Source organism: Carettochelys insculpta, chromosome 3 (genome assembly GCF_033958435.1).
Source record: "Carettochelys insculpta isolate YL-2023 chromosome 3, ASM3395843v1, whole genome shotgun sequence".
In the NCBI taxonomy this organism is placed as follows: Eukaryota; Metazoa; Chordata; order Testudines; family Carettochelyidae; genus Carettochelys; species Carettochelys insculpta.
In genome coordinates, this window is record NC_134139.1 from 18136102 (window position 1) to 18159498 (window position 23397).

A 23397-nucleotide genomic window follows, 5' to 3' on the forward strand; every position below is an offset into this window, starting at 1 on the left:
AGTTTCACTCTGCCTGCAGGCTAAACTGAAACTATGTACATTAATTAAGACTAAATCTTCTCTAAACAGCAAAAACTAGGAAGTACTTAATATTCAGAGAAGTGCAAACACCAGCATTCACTCCATTGTAAGGATGGTAAGAAAGATATTTACCCAGTTCAATACTTGAGATTGTGACATGTTTATGAGTCAACCTCAGAAGTTAGACAGGTTCCCCTACAATACAGTATATAATTAAAAAGCAGCATATTTTAGCCAGTTAAAATACGGGGTGGTAGTAGTAGTAGTAGTAGTAGGCATCCTTCAGTCTGCATAGACTATGGATCGCGCCCCTTATAGTTTCAATTGAGGACTTCATTTACAGCGTCTACTGTGACTATGAAGAACCAGTATCTGTTGCCTCCCGTGTTGATGCAATGCTGTTCAGCGATGCCGGAGTAGACGAGTCACTGATACACCACAATTTAATTTGTTACAAAATTACAATAAATTTGGGCCTTTAAAGAACTTCAAAGTTTAACAAGTAGGTGTATTTTTAAGAAGAATTCAGGTTTAAATAACATTTTAAAAAAATTGGTGTTTCTTCATCTGGATGGGACTTGGATCACTCCAGCTGAGTTCTGGAGAAGCAGGGAAGGGATGGGGATTTGCCCAGTTGCCAGCCCCTACTATCCCTTGCCCCTTCAAGAAAGCTTATGTTGAAGTTAGTGATGAATACGTTTTAAAGGAAGGTGTTCAAAGCCCGTGTTTAAAGAAATGCAAGAACTGTCCAGCAGTGAAATAGTTGTGTACAGTTATTCTATGTCCTAAACTATGGCTTCCAGAAGATTAAGTGTGTGGCTCATTTTGGAATAGAGAGTAGCTTGTCTGTGCAGTTGAACAAAAGGATAAAGTGTCTGTTTCAGATCTGTATTCAGACAAGGGAGGAGCTGGCTTAAATTTCTAACACTGGAGTATCAAGCTCCTTCTTGACTAGACTGCAGCTAAATGTATGTCTTACTTTTGATGCTCATTGCTAACAAACCCCTTTTATTTCTAGTTTTGACATGGGATGGCCTATACAGAGGAATTATCTTATGAAGCAGAGGGATTAACTCCCTCCTGGTATAATGTACATTCAACACCTTAGCCTCAGAAAATGTTGACAAATCAGAAGGAATTCAGAAAAGCATGATTAAATATTAAGGGGTCTGGACAGATTTTAGCAGGTGCAGCTAGCAGAGTTGCATTGTTTATACCACATCTGAATCTGACCTGTATACGTCTTTGTGTAACTAATAATTCAGGGAGGGGCCTGTAGGTACCACTGTGTGAAAACAATGAGGGAACGGAGTTCTCTAATAGATGCCAATTTCATATTTTCATTATATCCTGGGGCTCATCATTGCAGCTTGCATTGTAAGTGCTGAGGGAGTTAAAATACGTTGGCAGGAGGCTGCATAACGTACAGTTGACCTGTAAGCTCTGAAGCTTGGCGTAGAGCAAAACCAGCCCCAGGCCTGCTCTAACTTGCAATGGCACCCATCATAAATTAGTGTGGAATATGGATATCACAGCCATTTTCCCTGCGGCTTCACCTCTTTTCTTTTGATAGCCAGCAGCTGGGAAGAAGAGTAACATGAGAGGTTTCCTGTTGGCTCTGTACGCCACTTCAGGATCTCCTTTCATGTAGGAATCAGCCATCTGGAGCCAGATATGAGTAGAACAATTACCCTCTGGGCAAAAGCGTGCCAGTGGTGCAGGCTCTTCACGCTGCATCATATGGGTAACCTGTATGTTTCTTTTTCAAAGTCATTGTATGTTTCACTGATGCAAGAATAGTATTTATTTTGGTCAGAGTTAAGGTTATGAATTAAAGGGGAAAAAATATATATCAATCAGGTCTGACCGTAAGCAAAAGCATGAAAATGGAGTGGTGTGAGGAAAACATATGGAATGTAGAATCTCTTTGCCCTTGAACAGTCAGATCTCTCTTGCACGTGTTCACTAACAAGGGAACTTTGAAAAGGTGGAGCATCACTGCCACTGGAGTATAGCCAGGATCTTAGAATGTCTTGTATTCAGGGAGCAGAGGTGTCAGGATTTTTATGCAAGCTTGCATTGTATGTGTTTTGTGCACCGTCGTCCTTTACTACACGCTTAGCATTAGAACAGGGACAGACCTAGAGTCTGAGCCCTTTTAAAGAAGAAAAGGATACAGATGCTGAGCAGGGGGTGCAGTGTGTTAGGAGACAAGTAACTAAAACTGGGATGTCCACTAGTCCACTGAAAACCCGCCCCCCCCCCGCCCCACTCATGCATCTGATGAAGCGGGTCTTTGCCCACGAAAGCTTATGCTCCAAAATATCTGTTAGTCTATAAGGTGCGACAAGACTTTTTGTTGTTCACTAAAGGAGATGTGAACTATAACTGATAATGAATATTCCAATGAAAAATTGTTTTTGGAGAAAGGGTCAGTTCCAACAAATCTCCCAGTTTTGGGAGGAGAGTTTGAAATTTGTTAGTTTATACTAGAAAACTTTAAAAAGTTAAACATTAAAACACACTGTTTTGATTTATCAGATATTAGGACTTGTCAGTTTTAAGGAAAAAAAAATTGACCATACATCCCATTTCAAGAGAGGAACAAATTTCAAACTCTCATTGCAGGATGGGGAAATAAGTTTTTCCTGGCCCACAGAATGTCAGCAGGAGAATACTCAGCCCTGGAACTGCTTATGTAGGTAAAAGGAAGTTGTAGAGCAGGAGTGTGTAAAGTACTGGATGGGCCTTTTTGCAGGGCATGAAATTTAATAAGGGGGCTCAGCACAAATGGCTGTTGGGTTTCAGGCTCATCCATCTCATTAAAATGTTGAAATGTGTTCCTGTTTACGTCTGTGTATTCACATTTAGAGACCAATTAATCAAGTTTTTAGATTCTACAGACTTATTTTCTTACACAGGCCTAAAGGTTTTTTTCCCATATGAACATAACTGAACTTTCCATCAGTTTAGATTACATTAGACAGGTTGGGGGTGCTAATTGCAGGGATGAAAAGTGAAGCCTGATGTAAAAAGTTTGCTATTATTCCACTTTGCTCCATAACAAGGGTGAGCAGTTTGCTTCCTTAAGGATGCTTGGCAAATTATGAAATGCTGCAAGGAATCTCTCTTATCTGTGTTCCTTGGCAGAATATCAGAGAGGTAGCCGAGTTAGTCTGTATCTTCAAAAATAGCAAGAAGTCCTGTGGCACCTTATAGACTAACAGATATTTTAGAGCATAACCTTTCATGGGCAAAGATCATCTGATGAAGCGGATCTTTGCCCACGACAGCTTATGCTCCAAAATATCTGTTAGTCTGTAAAGTGCCACAGGACTTCTTGCTGTTCTTAGCAGAATATTGATTCTGTCATGCTTGATTGGCCCAGTAGGGACAGGTTATGATATTGGTTGCTGCAGGCAGAACCAGATAGAGAGTTTTTCATTAAGAAGTATTAAGATCCCGCAAATGTTGTCCCATCTTTTGAACTTGCTCTTTATTTGTTTCCACCTCTTTTCATGCATCACAGTTTCAGCTCAAGCTGACTGACTAGTGGAAAAGCCATTCCACTCATACTTAATTAATGCTAGGTTAGCAGATCAGTTTGACCTACCTGAAGTGTTCAGGTACTCCTGAAGTTTTGAGACTGGTCTGAGAGATTCAGATGAGTATCTGTATTAGTTAGAGTAAGTTGTACTCTGTTCACAATATTGGCATCAGTTTGGAAGCTTGAACACCAACACTGGATACTTCAGAAACCCTCCAAAAACGCCATTATAAGAGTCTGTAGCCATTTTGGCTGTCTAAAAAGTTAGCCAATAACAGCACTCATTTGTGAATGCTTGGTGAGGCCAATTCAGATTTAAATTTGGCAACTATTATTTCACCTCTTCTAATTCTGACATGCTTCTCTGAGAAGTCAAGTGCAATAAACTGAATCCAACATTGTTGATTGACTGATCTCATGCATATTAAAATAATGATTTCCAAGCGTATTTTTAAAATATCCTTCAGTTTTTGACTGAAAAATTCTGCTAGTGTTTATTCCCCCACAATGGTGATCTTCCTGGATCAACTCAGATCCAGCTAATGTAATTAATGAGTAGCTGTTTAAAGGCTTCCACTTGTTAACTTTAATTACCAGTGTCATCTGCAAGCCTTTGTTATGAGACTCTACCTGGGGGATTATGGAGAATTGTTGTCATGGATGCCTGAGGATCTATTTGGTAACATGCTTGTGGATAAGGTAGATAATGTGATATTTTTTAATTGGATTAGTAAGTTTCACAGTACATTGGATCTTATGCTAAAATAGTTCATCAGGTGTGCTCTTTAACATACTCTATTAAAAGAAACTACTATAGGAAGGGCTTGTGTTAGTTTACCATGCTGGTCCTTACTGGATTAGTATTTGTAGGGTTGGGGAGTATCGCTACTAACTATGATTCAAAGTGTGTAGGTAAAAAAAATTCTGTGTTATTGAATGTGTTCTCTGAGAGAGCAGAAGTTTGTTTCTGTAGAGCTTTAAACTTCTTGCTAACAGTGATCTCTATTTTGTTGGCTATCATAAAGTCAAGTTTTCTCTAGTTTTCAGAAACCGCCCAGATCATGTGACTGCTTTTGTGTCAGAACCCTAGAATGGGAAAGTATAAAAATAGCTGGAGTTGGGAATTATACTGTCAAGTAGTAATATTTTTCCAGTTTTTATTCTAAGTATGATTGAATTTAATGGTAAGGGCATGGGCTGTGTAACACACAACTTAGCTAGTGCAGGGCAGATTCTGCCCTGAATCTCAGTGATGTCAAGGAACAACACCTTCCGCTCACCACAGAGCGAATGAAATCTAGCTCAGGGATTGTGGGAACTTATACTCTTATCTTAGGGCTTGATCATGGAGTTTCCTCAGGTCCTGAATAACAGGCAACATGCAGTGGCAATGCCCCAGGTGGAAATCCTGGAGTGAATTGTGATCAGTGTTGCCTGTAAGCTCAGTGCTTAGGCGGTCACCCAGGAGAGACTCGGATGTTGCCTAGCTAATCAGAGCGTCTGCAGCAGCCAGGATGTGTTTCTCCTGGTGGTGCACATGCCTCAGCTCACATGAATTTTATTCCATCCTTGGGTGGGAGAAAGTAAAGGAAACACTGTGATTGTGTGTCTGTCTACACTATAGGTGCTACAATGACACAGGTACAGTACTGCAGATGCACCGCATAGACACTGCCTGAAGCAACAAATATCAGAGGGGTAGCTGTGTTAGTCTGCATCTGCAAAAACAAGAAGTCCTGTGGCACCTTATAGACTGACAGATATATTAGAGCATAAGCTTACATGGGCAAAGAGTCACTGACAAAGTGGGTCTTTGCCCACAAAAACTTATGCTCCAATATATCTTTTAGTCTGTGAAGTGCTACAGGACTTGCTGTTGTTGAAACAACTAAGGATTTTTTTTTTTTTGCCCTCCCTGTAATTAAACAACTTCTGAAAGGTGGTAGCTGGGATTCCTACATCAAGCTGGTGGTGTCTATGCTGGGGGTTGGGTTAGCTCAACTAAGTCACTCAAGAGTATGGAAATACCCACACCCCTAGGGTGACTTATTGTTTTAAGCATAGACTAGGCCTCAGTTGCAGTTTACTTCCAGCCAGGAGTGGTCTGTGCCATTCTGCCACTGAGCGTTGTTTCTGTACTAGTCAAGCTGTGATGATTGTCACGTTGCGGGGTGGGAGTGGAGCCACAGTTACATCCACTCCCTGGTTCCTCCAGATGGGGTAGGAGCAACCCAGGACCCACCTCTGCCACCCACATTGGGGTTAGTCTTTTCGGGGGTGGCTTTGTGCTTCTGTCCCATGTGCAGACAGGCAAGGCAGCATGTTTTGATTCCAGTTCTGTGTTGGCCTGAATGTGTACAGTCCTTTGTAAGTGTGAAGTTCTGTGTTAAGTGCTAAATATTTTGGGCCAGATCATGTTTCCCAGACTGTGCATGTACCTCTGCTACAGGCTGCATGAAAGGGGCTACACGCACCTATAGCATCCTCCAGCACACACCTTCCCATAACCTGTGCCGGACCCTCCATAGGGTCAGCAATCAGCTACACATCACTTACTCCACCAGCCCTGTGGGGAACGGTAGCAATCGCTGTGAGCACAAGCAGCAATGGGCAACCACGATTAGTAAGTGGGCCACTCACCCTGCTCCACTTCAGTGAGCCACATGCAGCCCCTAGACCTGTTCTCTGATCCTCTCGCCATAGTGCCTCCTACACAATAGGGCCCTGCACTTACCTGTGCTCCTCTCTGCCCCGCAGAACTTTCGGAGTGCCACAGATCTGCTGATTCACGCTCCACACACGCTTCCCCCAGAGTTGATCAGCTGATTCGTGGTGTTCCAGCTCTGGGAGGCAGGGGGAAGAGCCAGGATGGAGTGCAAATCACAGATTTGAGGTACTCCAGAAGTGCTGGCGGGGGAAGGTGCAGGCAAATGCAGGGCTCCAGTGCGTGTGGCATGTGGGGTGGGGAGGGGAGCAGACGAGGGGCTGTTGGCCACAGGTGACCCACCACTGGTGCAGAGGAGTCGAGGTCACCTGATGTCTCTGCCGAGGTCTAAATAGCTCAAAATATCTGTAGCTCTCCTCTGACACGAGATCCCAGCTGATGCTACCAGTAAAGGAGCTGGGAAATGTGGGACATTTAGAAAGATTGTCCTACAGTAAACCAGGCTGAGAGCTGCTGAGAAAAACCCTGGAAAGAGGCGCTCTTGTTAAAGATTCAGCGTCCCAGCCATCCGTTAACAGTGAAGGCCTCCAGTGAGTTCTCAGGAGGAGAGCAGATTTAGCATTCCTAAAGCAAACAACAAGAAGGGAAAAGACTTCCAAGGCTCCTTTATAGACAGAAGCAGCCAAAAAAAGAAACCACACTCATCCTCTCACCCCCTTTGTGGGTCACGTGATGGAAATAGGACCATGGTGGTGGCAACAGTCCCAGGGGAATGGAGGATTAGGGAAAATGGTGGGGGAAGAGGGGAGTTGCTGCTCCCAGCGTGGTAGAGTAGTGCTTCAACCAAACCCTTGGCCAGCGCAGAGGGCTCAAATGCGAGAACCTGGGAAGTTACAACCCTTGCTGTTATATACTAACAGAGAAATAGCCGTGCTAATCTATACACTAGCAAAACAAAAAAGCAGTCCAGTAGCACTTCAGAGACTAACGAAATAATTTATTAAGTAGTGAGCTTTCGTGGGACAGACCCACTTCTTCAGACCATGGCCATACCAGAACAGACTCAATAGTTAAGGCACAGAGAACCAAAAATAGTAATCAAGGTTGACATATCAGAAAAATTATGATCAAGGAGAGCAAATCAGAGGAAAAGGAACTTTAACAGCTCTTTGGAAAGAGAGGCTGTTGAACTCTTTTATATTCAAATTCGACACATTAACACATGGTTTGAACGGGGATGGCAATTATCTGGCCCATTATAAGGGCTCTTTTACATGCTTTGCTATATCTAATTCTTGACTTCCCCACCCCCCTCCTGCCCCTCTGCTCTCTGATTTTCTCATCTTGATCATAATTTTTCAGATTTTTCAACCTTGATTAGTATTTTTGGTTCTCTGTGCCTTAAATATTCAGTCAGTTTTGGTATGGCTGTGATCTGAAGAAGTGGGTCTGTCCCATGAGGGCTCATCACCTAATAAATTATTTCCTTGCTGGTACAGATTTTTAACATGACGCTTCAGCTTTTGATTCCTGGTTGATCCTGTTCTCTGGCTGAGGTGGCCTAAGAGTGTGAAAAATCATTTAAAGTCATTGGCTGATGCAGCCAGCACCCTCTCTTTTCCTCTCTTGGATTAACTAATAGGAGAGCTCTAAGACAGTCACCCGATTATTTTGGATGCACTTTACACATGTGTTTAAGGTAGCAGATGCTGAGCCCTGGCATCGCCTGTCCTAGTTTGCTGCTAAATCAGATGCAGAATCAGAATGGAAGAGAAACTCAGACTTGCAGGGTGTTATGGCAAAAATGCCAAATCGTGGTGAATTGGTGCAAAAGTATGGCCCAATAGCCAGGGAGATGCTACCACATCTACAGGTAACCCATTCTAGTGGTTCACCACCCTACTGGGGAAATAATTTGTCCTGCCTCTGAGCTTGAGCCCTGGGGCTCAGGGCTTCATTGGAGAGGGGATGGAGCTGCAGCTGCTGGATGTATGTGGGGTGGGGAGATGTGTGCTCCAGGCAGTAGGGAACCTCAGGGTTTCTACCCTGGGAGAGCAATGAGGCTCAGAGCTATAGAACTGGGGGAGTGCTGGGGCTACATAGTTCAGCCCAGCAGTGGGAGCTAGGGCTCAAGGCTTTAGCTGTGTTGAGAGCCTTGGGGCTAAAGTCCTGGGCCCTGGCATGCCTCTCCCTTGGTGGAACTGAGAGGCACCATGGGGAGCCCCGAGCCCTGGCACCCTCTCCAGGCAGAGACTGGGAACAGAGCCACCCTGCTCCCTCTGTTGGGAACCCAGGTGCCCTGAAGGTCATCAGGCTCGACCTTTCCCCTCTTCCACACTGGCAGCTGCAGCACCACCACCCTGCCTCTTCCCTCACCAAGCCCATTACATCTTGTACTGAGTTATGGCATATTCCCAAGTTACGAACAACCTCCACATCCCAGGGGGCTGTAATTACTGTTCATTTGGGCTCAACAGTGTTACTCCCGTACAAAAGTCATCTCTGGATCATGAGCCTTAGTTAGCAACCATATGCTGCTGTCACAGGAGGGTAGAAAACAGAGTAAGACTGACTCTCCAAAGAACAAAATTGTGGTTTTTAGCATAACTCATCAAGCCGGAAAAGAGCTGGCACAGAATGAAAGCAAACTTACTGATGCACATAGATGATGTGAGCGTATGATTTTTGTCCAGAACAGGCAAAAGCATGTTCTTATTTTGACTAACAGTGAAGCAAATCCAAGTCCTTATTTCAGTTCCATGGAAATGGGGGAAGAGAGTCACTTTGTTTTGTCTTTCAGAGAGCTCAAGACTGTGAGCACATGGCCTTTGAAGGGGAGGACTGCTGCCTAAATGGCCTTGGAGGTGGACAAATAGGTTCTGAAGCCTCACGGAACGTGAAATCCAAGTCGTATGGTAGGTGGAACTATACAGAGCTAGAGAGTGCCTGCCCGGACTTAGTTAGCAGTGTGCATCAGCTGTTAGAAGCAGAGGAAGTAGTATCGTCCGTGAAAGGAACTGAGGATGTGGCAAAGGATGGAACAGGCCACAGAGTAATGAGTGTCTGCCAGAAAAACACCAGCCATTGTAAAGTATCTTTAACACATTCTTACAGGTTTTCCAGAGCAAAAGCAACATATGTGGAAAGACAGCCATTAACCGCTTGCTACCACGAATGGCTTTATTTACCCCAGTGCTTTAGCAGAACTCTTTTCCACCCTAGGGGGCAGCAGGTGAGAGGATTTTACTTACTATAATATTTTATTTCTTACAGGAAGTTTGTAACATTCGTGAATTTAACAATCATGAATTCATTTATTTGTGAGGGGCTGGGGGAGTCAGTTTCACTTCCCATGCTGGGCTTGGCAGGCAGGTAGGTGGGCGGGTGGAGCAAGCTTCTGAACAGCTCTTCTCCCAGCTGGCTGGCCGCATGCAGTGGGGTCACTTGCCATGGCGGGGGGTGCAAGCAGAGGATCTCCCCTCCCCCCACCACATACACACTGGGCCAGCGACCCCACACCCCCTAGGGCTGCAGGGGGAGTGGAGCAGGGTGGGGGTGGGACTGTGGTACCTGCACTGGAAGTTGGGTGCAAAGGGGACCAGGTGGGTGTCCCACTCCAGCAGCCACGGCAGCTCTGGCGGCGCCAACTGGCTCCACACCACAGTGGTGGCCATTTTACTCCCAGCAGTGGCAGCCACCGGCCCTGGCCTGGCCTGTGTAAAGCGGGGCACGTGGCCTCACCTCCAGCCAGGGGCATCACCTGGCCAATCCCATGGCCCTGCCACCAGGTTCTGCCTCCCCCTGCTGCTGCTCAGAGCCATCCATGCACTAGAGCCCGGGAGCCAGCCAAATTCCGCTCCCCCAGCCTCCTGTGCCTCGGGAGAGAATGATGCTGGATGGTGCAGGGAGCAGCTCTGGGAGCCAGGGATCTCCGGTGTGGGGACCTGCAGTGAGTCCAGGGAGTTTCCTTTTGAGCCCCAACAGGTATTCAGTATTTGTGAAAATTAAACATTCCTGAGGATTCTCAGCACCAAACCCTCATGACTGTTGTGACCCTACTGTACAATACAGGTTGACCCCCTTATTTGGCACCTTCAGGACCTGACTGGTGCCGAACGAGAGAATTTGCTGGACCACAGCAGGTCAATGTTGTCTCTAGCACATTACCAACACTTCCACTGCTTACGGGGCTCTTAGAAGACATTTTGGGGTAAATTACAGCCAAATCACAGCACAGAACACTGAAAAGCAGGACTGGTGGCTATACACAAACCTTACGGGACTATGGGAAACTTGGTCAGACCCCTGATAAGTGGCTGTCCGGCTAACTAGAAGTCATACTCGATTATGGATATTGCTGGACCAGAGAGTGCCAGATTAGAGAGGTTCCACCTGTATCAGCAAAGACCCCACCGTGAGGCTGAGCTCTATTACGGTAGGCCTTTTGCACAAAACATGAAGGAGACTCTCTGGCTTAGTTTATATTTTGACTAGACAAAGGGAAATCAACACCCATAAGTGAAATGACGTGTTCAGGGTCACACAGTTGATGGCATTAGAGTGAAGGTCTCCTAGTTCCTAGTCCACTGTGACATGATCACAAACACCCGCACTAACGTGCTGTGAGGTCCATCAGAAATGCATTTTTATGTCAAGGGGAAAAAACACTGACTAAGATTTTCAACAAGTGCTTAAAATTAGGCCCCTACATCCTTGTTTAAGCTTTTAACTAAGTGGTCTGGTTTTTCTCATGAGCCAAGACCCTGTAGCAGTTATTTAGGCCTGGCCTGTGTAAAGCTCCTGACTTTGGAGCCCTGCATTTGAAAGTGTTTACCTGGGACGGAAACCTGTTGGTAAGAGCTTCCGTGCAGGCACCTGCCCCCCTTCAGCCTGGTTATTGGAAAGATATTATTAAACCATTTCAGATTAACTCATTTTTTGGTAAATCCTCCTTTGCTTGGTAAGCCCCAGACCATTGCGAGTAGCCTGGCCAGCAGTGTGCAGCTAAATGCCTTGTTAGATCAGTGTTTGAGTGGACTCACCACTGACTTGTCTCTTTGAGGCTGTGCAGAGTGTAGCTGTTACTTCTCAGTAATCGGTCCTGCCTCCAGCATTCCTTGTAAGCTGAGCATTTGGGTAGCTGCCCAGAAGAGGTTCAGGTGCTGTGCAGCTGATTAAGAGTGCCCACAGCCTCTGTCATGGCTTTCTATTGGTGGTGCACATCTACACATGCCTCAGTGGGCATAAAATTTATTCCATCCAAGGATTGACAAAATTCATGAGAGCACTGCCTGCAGCCGCATCACCTGTAGTCCCTTGACTCTGCAGAAGGGCAGAGTCCAGTAAATTAAGCTCAGATGAAGGTGATTCATTGCCTCTATGCAGGCCCATGTCTCCACAGATTCTTCATCCCTTATCAGACTGTCCGCTCACTCTGGGACAGATTGATGCCTCCCCTGGAGACCTAGATCCAGATGCAGTTGTCCTTCTACCCTGCATGTCAGGGTGTGTCCACATCACCTTTTCTGGTGGCTGGTCAGGGAACCAGGTCATCTCTCTCCTCGGGTTCGAGTTCAGGGACCCAGCGGCTAGCAGCTTAAGACTTGCTCCCTCAGACTTCTTATGTGCTTTCCTGGACTCTTTGCTTCCTTCAGGTCCCCTCCCATAATGCCTTCCTAAGTGTACTGTACATTTGCCTCTTTGAGGTCTTTTCCACTACTCTCTAGCCACCAGAAGGGGCCACAGAATCCTTCCATCTCTCCCTGAAGGGGCATTCTTAGCAAGGGCTTCCTGCCTTTATGCTCTCCACTGCACTTTCCCCAGCTGAGCTTTGTCATCAGTAAAACCTGCTCCAGCGTCCAGGTGCAGCCCCAACCTCTCACTGATTGCAGTGTCCAGTTAACTCTTTCCTTAGCTCTGCAGGGCATATACTCCCTCACAAGCAGATGCAACCTAGTGTGCTGCCATTGGGAGCACCTTAGAGCAGCACTTGATCTGTGCCAGCTGGCTTCCAACAAGCTGCTGGGTGGAATTCAAGGTGTTTGCTTTGACCTGTGAAAGCTACAAACCCTGTGAGACCTGGTTGCCTCTGAGATTGTCTCCCCCTGTGATACACAGCTGCCATTCAGGTTGGCAGAGAGCTCCCTGAATAGAAATCCGAGGTAGCTGCTGGTAGGTTGTGGACTCCTTTTGATCCCCGGTTTGTTAAAATGAAACCTCAGGCCTGTTAGCATTGTGGGCATGCTGCGTAGCCCATCCTTGCTCCTCTGTGGTAAGGAGGATGAGGGCTGACCACCCTTCTGTGTGGGCCTTTGCTTTGTTGTGGTTAGCTCTTGGCATAGAGGCTCAGCGTGCTGGATGGATGTACGTTGTTGTATTTACACACTGAATAAAGGTAGCCTGACGGAATCTCACATCCCTTTTCCCCACAACGCATGCTGTGCAGTGACGTCCCATGCTGACAGAGGTGTGCTACAGCCTCAAGTACCTAGTCTGCCTCGCTGCAAATACTGCGATGTTGCCAGTCCATTTCAGACCTACAGCTGATGGGTGCAACTCCATTGAAGGCAATGGAGTCAACACATGAGCACCAGCTCAGGCCAGGCCTGGATTAGGGCCTGTATCTCCATACCCCTGCCCTGCTGACAGTACCATGGGGCTTTTATCTGCATGTCTGCTGTTTGTAAGGGTCAAAGAATTCCTTACGGGTTACAAATTATCTTCTCATGTCTGTTTGCAGGGATTCTCCCCATTGGTCAAATGCATTTATGACATTTTCAAAGTCCTAAACAGGCTATACACAGGCCTGTAATACACCAACTTACAATTGTTTAATTTTGTGCGTTTTCACCCTTCCCCTCCAGCGTTTCGAGCAGAAGACAATGGTGGAATGTCCGAGCTGTAAGGGGCCGCTTCCAAATGCCCCTGAACATCAGCCAACACTTCAGAGCTCAGAGATGGAAACTAAAGTTTACAGCTCCAGTTCCGAGTCCCTTCTGGACCTAAATGCTGACCGGGAGAGTCAGGCATCGCTTTCCTTTTCTTCAGCCACTTTGAAGTCTTGGCCTAATGGAATGCTCCCCAGTCTGGATACAGCCAACCCAAAGTTTTGCAGATCTACCCTTTCCACACCACGTTCCGAAGAGGAAGACTTTGGACAGCAGGAGAGAAAATCAAGATGCTTGCCAGCTCATAGGGTTTTTCCTTCCTCCGAAATCTCCCCCTCTCGGCACAGTCGCTCGACTCCAGTCGATCCCATGCTTAGCACACGCCGGCCCTTAAATCCTCTCTTTGATGTCTGTATAGCCGTGGAACAAGAAAAAAAGAAGTCGTCCTTTCAGGCCGATTACTGGGCATGCGCAATACCCGATTCTCTCCCCCCGTCTCCAGACCGTCAGTCTCCACACTGGAACCCCAATAAAGAGTATGAGGACTTGCTGGATTACACTTACCCACTGAGGCCCAAATACAAGCTTGCAAGAAATCCCAAGGCTGTGATGCCAGATCCCTTCTTCCATGACTCTGGTGTTGATCTGGACAGCTTTTCTGTTTCCCCTGAGAGCACTCTGAAGAGCATCAATGCGCCTGGTCAAGACCAACATGCTTCAGGGAGCAATGTAAGCCCGAGTAAGGAGCGTGGGATCTCTACTGAGAGACTGTCAACTCCCTTACCCAAGAAGCCAGGGGATTTTGGAGCAGTCCCTTGCTATGGACCTTCACCTATCACTAAAGTGTCCTTTGCAGAATGTGGTGCCCCAGCCACCAAAGCAGATCCTGTGAGAGGGTTTGCAAAGAGTTTGCCTACTTCTGAGTGTGCTGGGCTAAGTTCATGTGATCAGACTCACATATATGGGAGAGGCTGGGGTAGTAGCGGAAAGGAACCCTTTTCAAAGTGTCAGGGAAGGAAAAAGAGTGCTGGTTATTTTGTACCCACTACACACATACTGCCGCTCAAAAAAGCATGGGAGAATGATGAAGAATTTCTTTCTCTGCCTCCTAGAATCAAGGAGTTAGAAGGTTTGGCTCAATATTTGTCTGATCTTTCGCTGACAAAAGAGCAACCTGGGCATGACTGCATGCAGCAAGATCTTCCAGGCTACAGCAGTAGCAAAAAGCAGCTTTCTTCACAATCTGTTGAAGATCAAGGCAGCGCAGAGAGCAAATATAGAATTCGGGGCCGTGAGGATTTTGTTCTGTGTCATGCACAAAACTCTCAAAAGCCCTATACAGAAAATGGTGAACTGAGTAGCCAGGACCACAGGGAATCTGTAAGCAGACTGGGAATACCCTCCATCAGGGACATTCTGGATGGGAGATACCTACAGGCACTGGAGAGTGAAGGGCAGCATCTAACAAAAAAGGACCATCAGAAAGAGTCACTTGCGCAGTGTATTAAGGTGGGTTGAAACCAGAAGTTAAGTGAACGTGTTTTTGTGGCTTTGTTTTCTTCCCAGTTCCTTTTGCTTGATGTTTAACTGTCCTGGAGCTGCTATTAAGTTGTACATTAGGTTTCACTGGAGCAGACTGATTGTGATTGCAGGGGGATTTCTCTGCCAGCTTGAGGTTTAAGAACTCTTCACAGTTCTTGCTGCCTGTGGCTCCCAGACTAAAGCACAGATTCCAGCATGGAACAGGTAGTCCTAGGGGAATTCTGCAATTTTACTATGGCTTTAAACGCAACAGTTGCAGAATTAGCCAGGACTAAAGAGGCGTCTTTTCCTACAGCTTCATGAAATGCTGGCTTTTCGTGTCTGCTGAGTTTCACATTGAATTTCAGGTTGGAACATAGTTCAAAAATTGTCAGTATTGGATTTTCACCTATAAAATTTCCTTGGTACAGTTCCACCAATGGGAGCTCTATTATAAACAAGATACGGGCATTTCTAACACAGGTTTTCTAGGCCTGCCCAGAGAAGGGTTAGATGACATCAGTGGTGAAAACCTGTTGTGATTCTGTTGACTTGTCTGCGCGAGCACTCTTGCTTTTGCTGCAGCTGAAGTGCAGCTACTCTGATGGGAAATCTCAAGGTAAAGAGTCTGGGGCAGACCCAGCCAGAGTGAGCCTGGGGCAGAAACGCTGATGAATTTCAAACTACAGTGTGGCTTCAAGCTCAGCCCCAGCCTACTGGACAGTTAGTGACTCTCTCAGTGAGTTGGCTCTTCAGGTGCGTAAAGAAACCAGGTAGACTTTGGTCAGGAAAGTTTGTCTTTTTCTTAACATGTATAAATGGGAATTTTGGGCATAAGTTATAGAACTAATCAAAATGTTATCCAGCTTTAAAATTTGGCAGTAGGAGGGGGAAAGAAACCTCCATGTTTATGTATTTGAACTAGCTGTTAACAGAGCGAGGTATATTTTTCTGCATTTTTGATGATATTTCAGTATTTGGGAGGTGGCGGGGGGTTGATTTTTTTGCATTGGATTTTTTTCTCCTTTGTTTTCATTTGGGTCTAGACCAGTGTGTCCCAAATGGTCTTCCTTCCGCGAAGTGAAAATAAGGGTTCTGCGAGGAAATTCTTCTACGGCTTCTTACTCTGCCGCCGCTTTAACAGTAGAAATAAATTTAATTGGTTTAATGGCCAGCAGGAGGGATCCGGCCCTTAAACCAACTGAATTTACTCCCTTTATTTCAACAGCGGCAGGGCAGGGAGACGCAGAGAGCACCTCGCTCACCCTGTTGCCTGACTGGCCACACCCCTCCGGTGGGCATGGCTCAGCTCACCCCCATCAGTGGAAGGCCTTCCTTCCGCTGGGCGCACGTGGTCTCTCCATGTAGGCTCCCCAGCCAGTGCCACGGATGGGTTAGTCCTGGGGGCCGCTTTGGAGGTGAGACAGGTTAATCCTGGGGATGTGGGGGTGGGTTTGGGGCTGACTGGGGTAAAGCCTGGGAATGGGGTTCTGCAAAATTCTTAAGTTTAAAAGGGTTCTGTAGCCAAATAAAATAGGGAAACACTGGTCTAGACCGTCCCAAATAGTAATTATGTCGCCAGTGCTACACTCTTTATTTGGTCATATGTTTGTCAGTGTTCCAAATAAGCAACCATGCTGCTAATTGCTAAAACCAGTTACAGGAACTGATGTGGAGTCATTGCTCTGAATAGGCAGATGACTAACTCCACAGCTGTACATGAGATCAGAACTGGGCCAAGAGGTCCCAGCCTCAGCATTTCGAAGAGGCACTTTTCTCTCTTTGTTTGGTTGTACTTTGTATAAATTCTTATTAGGCCTGGGATAAACATGGAAGTTGTACAAGCAGAACTGTTTCAATCAGGGGAGTGGAGCTTTTTGTACTGATACTTATACCAGTACAAACCAAAGCATGGATGCAGATATTGGTACAAAGGTGTCTTTTACCAGGATACCTTATTCCTCTTCTGTACAGAGCTCGCTATAGCAGCATAAAGCACATTTATACCAATCTGTCTCCAGCCATTTGGTGGGGAGGGGAGGGTGGTACTGCTTTAACAAGGGTGGTACGGCTAAAGTGCTACAATTTTCTCTGCCAAAATAAGGCCTCATTATAGCTTTTGTTGTGGGGGTTGGTGGAGGGAAACCACTTGCAGGCTTGTAGGAAGATTTGTGGCAGACGCATTTGGTAACTCTCACGCTTCATAAAGTGGGGCCCCTCCCCTGCCCTGAGACATGAACAAGCAAACCCTTGTGCCTGTCCAGCTTTCCATTGCCTAAAAGGTTTTTTTTGTAGCCGCTGTTTGAAAGTCAGTAACACTAATGACTTATTAATTGTGTTAATTTTGGAGTATGCTGATAATTTTCAGTCTGTCCCTGCCATCTCTCCTCATCCGTGCCCTAAAATGCAGCCACTATTGCATTTTAATTTTATTCCGTTCACTGGGCTGTTAGACGCTCCTTTTCATTTCAAGTGCATTAAACCCAAATACATTAATAGCGTTGTAGGGTTTGTTTGTGAGGCAGAGAAGAGGAGGAAAAGACTAGCACTCAGAGAAGAGTCTTTTAAGAGTACTGATTCCAAGCCAGCATGGAATAAAACATCCCGCGAAGCATCTTTTGGCCAACTGTTAATGTTGTTATATCTTTGCTATGGAAAAATAGAAAAGTGATGCCTTTTATTGTGATTCATCCAAGTAGATGTTTTGCTGTCAGCTAGAAGAGCTAATTCATTGGCTGTACAAAGTAGCAGAAGTTACAGACAATTGGATTCCGCCTGCACCGGACGTTGAAAGTGTGAGGACCTCCCTACATCGTTATCTGGTAACTATATATTTGAGGATCTTTTTCTCTTTCACTCAGGCATGTGTTCTAGTAGAATTATCGCATAAACCTTTTAATACTTCAGGGGTGCAATTTTTTTTTTCTTCAGAAAGATTCATTGTTGACCTTGGGCCAGTAGTTCTGTGTTAGCCTAGGAGGTCTGTGTCCTGCTCTTGCTCTGCCACAAACTTACTAGGTGACCTTGGGCAAGTCACTTAGCCATTGTGTGCTTCAGCTCCTCATCAACAAAGTAAGGATAACAGCACTGCCCTACCTCACAGGGCTGTTCTGATGATAAATAGATTAAAGATTGTGAGATGTTCAGGTACAATAATGGAGGCCTTGTAAGTCCTAAGATAGATACATAGCTGTTTCTGTTGATTTCAGTGGGAGAAGAATTAGGCTAGTACTGTGAGCCTTTCTGAAAATCTCACCATACATGTCAGTAGTGTGATTTGAAACAGTGATGGGGGTTATCTTGGCGTGTGTGAGAGGTTCATGTAGCTCCAACTCTTTATTTAGTCTGTCTGCATGTGGGTCAGGGACGGAATCTCTCTTTTCCGTAGCTATATCTTCTTAGTATCCTCTGTTTCTTCTCCTGGATGCAAAGGATAGTTCTCCAGTTACCAGCTGTATCTTATGCCACAAAGGGGGTGGGCCTTGGCCATTGTGGGGCAGTATCTGTGCTACCATTCTGTTGAGGGTATTAAGTTGTGCATAGGCCTTGGACGGGGTGGATTTTACCCATTCCAAATACGTTGAACAGCAGATGAGATTTGTCACTGGGGTGCCCCCTCATGGCTCTGTCTGGTGTACCAGGGTCTTCTCCTCTAGTGCCTCATGATGGCAGCTGAGCCACTCCAGCCCCGTGGAGGTTTGCCGCTCATAACATGGTCTTCTGGCCAGGTCACATTTAGTTCCCTCCTGGCTACGTCAGGGCCAGCAAAGCACCCAGTAAATGCAACTCAGATAAACATAATTCTCTGTGTTTGTCTGCAGGCTGCTCACCCCTTTCAGAGCTTTCTCCCTGGCGGCCTGGTTCCACATTCTGTAGTCCTCCTCCCTTGTGTGCCAGTGTTTCCACACCACCTTTCCCTGTGGCAGGTCAGGGAACCAGAGCTGCCTCAGACGGCTCGCAGCCTCCCTGGACTTCTGCCTCCCTTCTCACAGCCCCACCTGGGGCTTATTGTATGGCTGCTTCTCAAGGCTTTCCCTCACCCTCCAGCAACCAGAAGGGGATTGCAGTGTTCTTACCCAGCAGCCACCTAGTCGGCTCATCTTCCTTCCTTTGTGCTTTCTGCCCATGTTCTCCCCAAGTTGGGTTTCGTCTTCTGCTTGGCCTGGCCCACCCTCCAAATACATTAGTGGCTGTCTGTCTCCAGGTGTCGCCTTCCCTACCTGTGTGGGCCACCGGTGTTCAAAATATTATACAAATTACAAGGTAGTAAAACTTTTTCTGTGTGTCTCTATAAGGCAGTGAACACATGGCCACGCCTAATAGTCCACTCGTGCTGGCTCATGATCGGAAATCTTGGCAGTAGCACGAATGGACTGTTACTAGTCAGCATACAGTACAAAGCATAGAAGTGGTTTTCTGTGAAGGGACTTGTTCACTTTCCCCTCCCTAGAGGGTTTTCCAGAATTCTGAGGCCGTGTGCTCCCAGATTTAAAACATAGCTCTGAGGACAGTGGCATAACTTGAGACAAATTCTGCATGGCTCTTGGGCACACCACTTGAGCTGTTCCTCCCTGTGTAAAACGTGGAGGATCGTACCCACACACCTCCCTCCCAGGGGTGACTGTGAAGGTTATGGGGTGTTGCCCAAAGTACTTGGAATGTGTAAGGTGCCCTATCTCAGCAAGAGTAAGGCACAGGGCTGGTCTGTAAGATCGCATGTACCAGTTACAAGAGAAATTTTATGAGCTGATTTGCTGGGATGAGTAGACCCCAGTCAGAGCTTTTGGTCTTAGGCTTCTCTCTCTGATCCTGAGTCAAATCACAGAATCCACACATTCCCAAACCAAAAAGAATTTTCTCATCCAGAAGACACAATTGGGCCCATCTCTACTGAAAACACTACGGATGTCACATCTCTAACATGGCTGCCTCTCACAGGCCAGGAGATCAGGAATGTTGAAGTCTTTTTGGATCATAGGTCACCCTCCAAACAGCATGATGCAAGCAGCCAGGAGTATGTTTCTAGCCTAACACACAGTCCTCAAAACCCTTGTAAAAACAAAACCTGTTTTTCTTCACAGCAATTCAAGAAAGATGTAGCTGATCACCAGACACTGACAGAGAGCGTGTTACAAAGGGGCGAAACCCTCCTGAAATGTATGGCGTTGAATTCACCAGGTAAGGGGACTTTCTTTTGGGCAGGATGTAGAGAACATCGCTTGGCATGAGGCAACTCAGCCTCCACTGCAGGCAGACTCTGGATTCACGTCCTGCGCTACGCTTTGTGCTGGGGAGAGGTTCAGCAGCTTTTAGCGGGAGCTTTAAATACAAGTGGCTGGTAAACTTGTGCAGGAGTGATAACTTGTAATAGGGCTGTTTATCAGTGAACTCTAGGGGCAGGGTAGCAAGAGGGGCTTTTTACTTCTAGTGTGGGAATAAAGTCTGCCCTTGAAGGTGCAGGTCTAAGGTGAAGGTGAAAGTCCTGGTGAAATCCATGGCAAGTCAGAGAGCTGAATTTGGTACCTCAACCACAGTTCACTCTCCAGTTAACAGAAGACTACTTGGGTTATTTGTCTCTGCTTAAGCCATCACTCTTGCAGGTTACTTTAGAGCTGACAGTTTTTGAGCTAATGTTGTAATCAGCTCTTGCCACCTCTGCTCTGCCTCAGAAAGGAGGCATTTGTCAAAGAAACTTCTCCCACATATTCATGCTTCTCTTGTGTTCCTCTGGATAGTTCTTTCGTGAACACGCTGCTTGCCAACTTGCTCTCCAGCAGCTGGAGATGTTAGTGCTTGGCACAGCCCCTTCCTGTCCCAAAGTTGTCTGGTGGCAGAGCTTGATTTCTTCTGGAATGATAAGGTCACAGCGTTGGCTGTTCTTTTTTATCTTCTTTAGACTGCTGCCATTCCTTCCACTGCCTGAGTAGCACTGGCAGTGAGTGCAGCCGGGCTGTACCGGGCATGGAGAGGTTTTTTGGTTTTCCCCAATGCAGAGTAACATCAGCAGGAAAGGCAACAGTTTTGGTTCAGCCATTGTTTCCATGTCAATGCACGGGTTTGTATTAAGGATTGGATAACCCAGGCAGAGCAAACGCCCCATGGATTGGGGTGTAAATCCTCTGCTGGGAAGGGACCATTTAACAAGAGCAGGAGAAGACAGAGGTGACTTTAAGCCTCTCTTGCACTCCTCAGATTTTAGCCCCTGGAGAACCTTAGAGCAGAAGCACTAGAGTCTGTGCTGAGGAAGGGCCTGTTTGAATAGAACCTGTGGGCCACTCCAAATAGCTGGTGTGCACCTCCAGGGCCTGCACATGAGGATAGCCTAGTGCCTGTGGTGGCAAGGGAGTACCCCTGGGTCAGATGGATATCCCTGGCAAGGAGACATGTCTAAGGTCATGCTCATTGTGCTGTTGGAACTGATCAGAACCATGGGGATTTTTGATAGCATGTTGATTAATCATACAGAGACGGAGACTAGTTGGTTTGTAAAGTCAGCTTGTGGTGGAGCTGTCTTGGCTCTAGATCTAGGCTTTGGGGGCGGGCATGGTCCTGTACTAGGATTAAAAGATGAAACTGGCTAGCTATTTGGTTGCTCTAGGGAGGATACGGTGGCAGCTGTGTCATGTATTTTCCTGTGGAATAGAAGTCGGGGCAGGTAAGCTTTCGGGAGCTTTGGGTTTGGATCTGGTTCACTTTGGTAAAACTTTTCACGTTTAAAATTGTAATATGTTCAGGAAGGGAACGGAGTAGGGAGCTAACAGCTGTGCCCACAGACATATATGTGAATAGCTTTTTGAAAAATGCAGCACTGCCTGGGGAACGAAATCTAGCTGGTACTCTGTGCAAACCAATTTAAATTTTAAAATGATCCTACTACACGCACAGTCACAGCATGTACATGCTAGATTGGGGCCCCCAACCCCGCAGCAAGGGGGCCAAGAGTGGCATATGAGCTGACTTTCATTGGCACATGAGCTGGGAGCTCAGCCCTGCCCCTCTACCACGCAGCTGGGAGCTTGCTCGAAGCCATGCCTGTGGATTAACAAAAGGCCAGCTAATGCTACCAACCACCATCTCTGCATCTTAATTTATTTATTAATGAACCTGTTGTAAGCAGGACTATTAGTGACTTTAAAAAGTATCACCAGCACTCGGCTCATACGTAGAGGTCAAAAGGTCAAATTTTGGAACTCTGCCTTGGAAGGTCGCTGATCCCAGTGCTGGACTCTCTAGATCAGAGGGGTCTTGATTTGGGGAGACCCAAAACTCTTTTCTGTGATAACATTGCATTGCGGCATTGCAAAGGCTGAACACTGCTGCACTAGAGGCAGCACTTCTAGGCGTACATTCCTTTATTTGTTGTGGAAATCTGTCTGATACAACGTAGATGGAATGCCCCGTCTTCTTTGTGGCGGCTTCACTGAAGTACAAGTCCCATGGTAACAAAAACCTCTTGTGGTCTTGTTAGTTTTAAAGGATGCCCTTGGATTGATTGCAAAACAATCAGAAGAACTTGAAGGCCACGCAGAACGTTTGTATGAATCGGTTTTGGCAGCCACAGATGCCATTGGAGGTGACCGCCTGATAAAGGACAGTGACCGACAACAAACGGTTGCCCAGGCAAAAGAAGCTAAGTGGGTAAGCAAAGAACTAAAGTGAAAGAGAATATCCCTTGCATTGGTTCTTGAGACATGTGATTCTCAGGATAAACATATGAAGTCACCCATTCTGGAAATCAGACTCACTTGTCCAGTGGTTTGGTATTTTCTTGTTTTTGTTTTGTTTTTCGGTTTTTTTTTAAAAAGAGCTCGTATTCAGCCAGCTCCCTGCCTCCCTCTCCCCAGCCAGTCTCATGGCTGAGCTGTAGAGGTGCTGATACTCAGTACCGGCAAGTATCAGCACAAGAAAAGCACTGTATGTGTCTGATTAAAGCAGGCCATGCATGCCGGAAGGAGAAATGTCATTTCTCTCTTTGCTATGTGCTAAGCTAATATTATAACTACTTATGAAGAAGATTTGGGCATCAGTTCAGTGAAACCTCAGTTCAATGTGTAAAGACAGTCAAAAGCTCAAACCAGGGAAGTATATGTGTAACATGTAAGAGGAAAAAATGGTCATGATAGTCTGTAAATTAGCGACTGACTCTAAACCAGAAATACTGTGTGGAATTTTGGTCATCCTTTCTCAAACATATTCGCAGTAGACATAGGAATAACATAGAAACAAATGACAGTATTGATCATGAGCATGGAAATCTTTCTATGTGAAAAGAAAGAGAGAAGATTTAGGATTGTTTAGTTTGGAGAAAGGACCAGTAAAAGTGGACATGGCAGAGAGATGGAAAATATGGATTGCCTTAGAGAAAGTTGCTCAGGTGCTGCCATGTATGCTTCTTCATAAGAGCAAGAGAACATTTAATTGTCTTAACTTGTAAAGTGGCAGGCTTCAAACAGATCGAAGCAAAGAGCATTCCACATGAGGTCTAGCCAACCTGCAGAACTCACCACCATAAGAATATCATAGAGGCCAATTATAGGCTTCAGAAAATCATTAGGCATTTGTATGGGTAATGAGAACATCCACAGTGACGTTAGATCAGATACCTAAAATTTTAATGCATAATACAGAAACTCACAGATTGGAGCTAGGAACCTGGGGACAGGTTGCTCCATTATTGTCTGCTACAAGGTTTCTTTTGCTTTTGTCTGAATCACCAGTTAGTAATGCTCATAGCCAGAGGAATGATGTAGGACAGA

General features: G+C 46.0%; 1 protein-coding gene across 1 annotated transcript in view; it reads left to right on the forward strand.

Moving 5' to 3' along the window:
* CEP68 (centrosomal protein 68) overlaps nucleotides 1-23397 on the forward strand; it is a 48806-nt gene that overhangs the window by 12186 nt on the left and 13223 nt on the right. Inside the window, exons 3-8 of the mRNA XM_074988393.1 lie at nucleotides 9119-9148; nucleotides 9348-9465; nucleotides 13097-14629; nucleotides 17341-17463; nucleotides 19723-19819; nucleotides 22110-22279. Coding sequence (XP_074844494.1) covers nucleotides 9119-9148; nucleotides 9348-9465; nucleotides 13097-14629; nucleotides 17341-17463; nucleotides 19723-19819; nucleotides 22110-22279 — 2071 coding nt within the window. The remainder of the gene's footprint in view (nucleotides 1-9118; nucleotides 9149-9347; nucleotides 9466-13096; nucleotides 14630-17340; nucleotides 17464-19722; nucleotides 19820-22109; nucleotides 22280-23397) is intronic.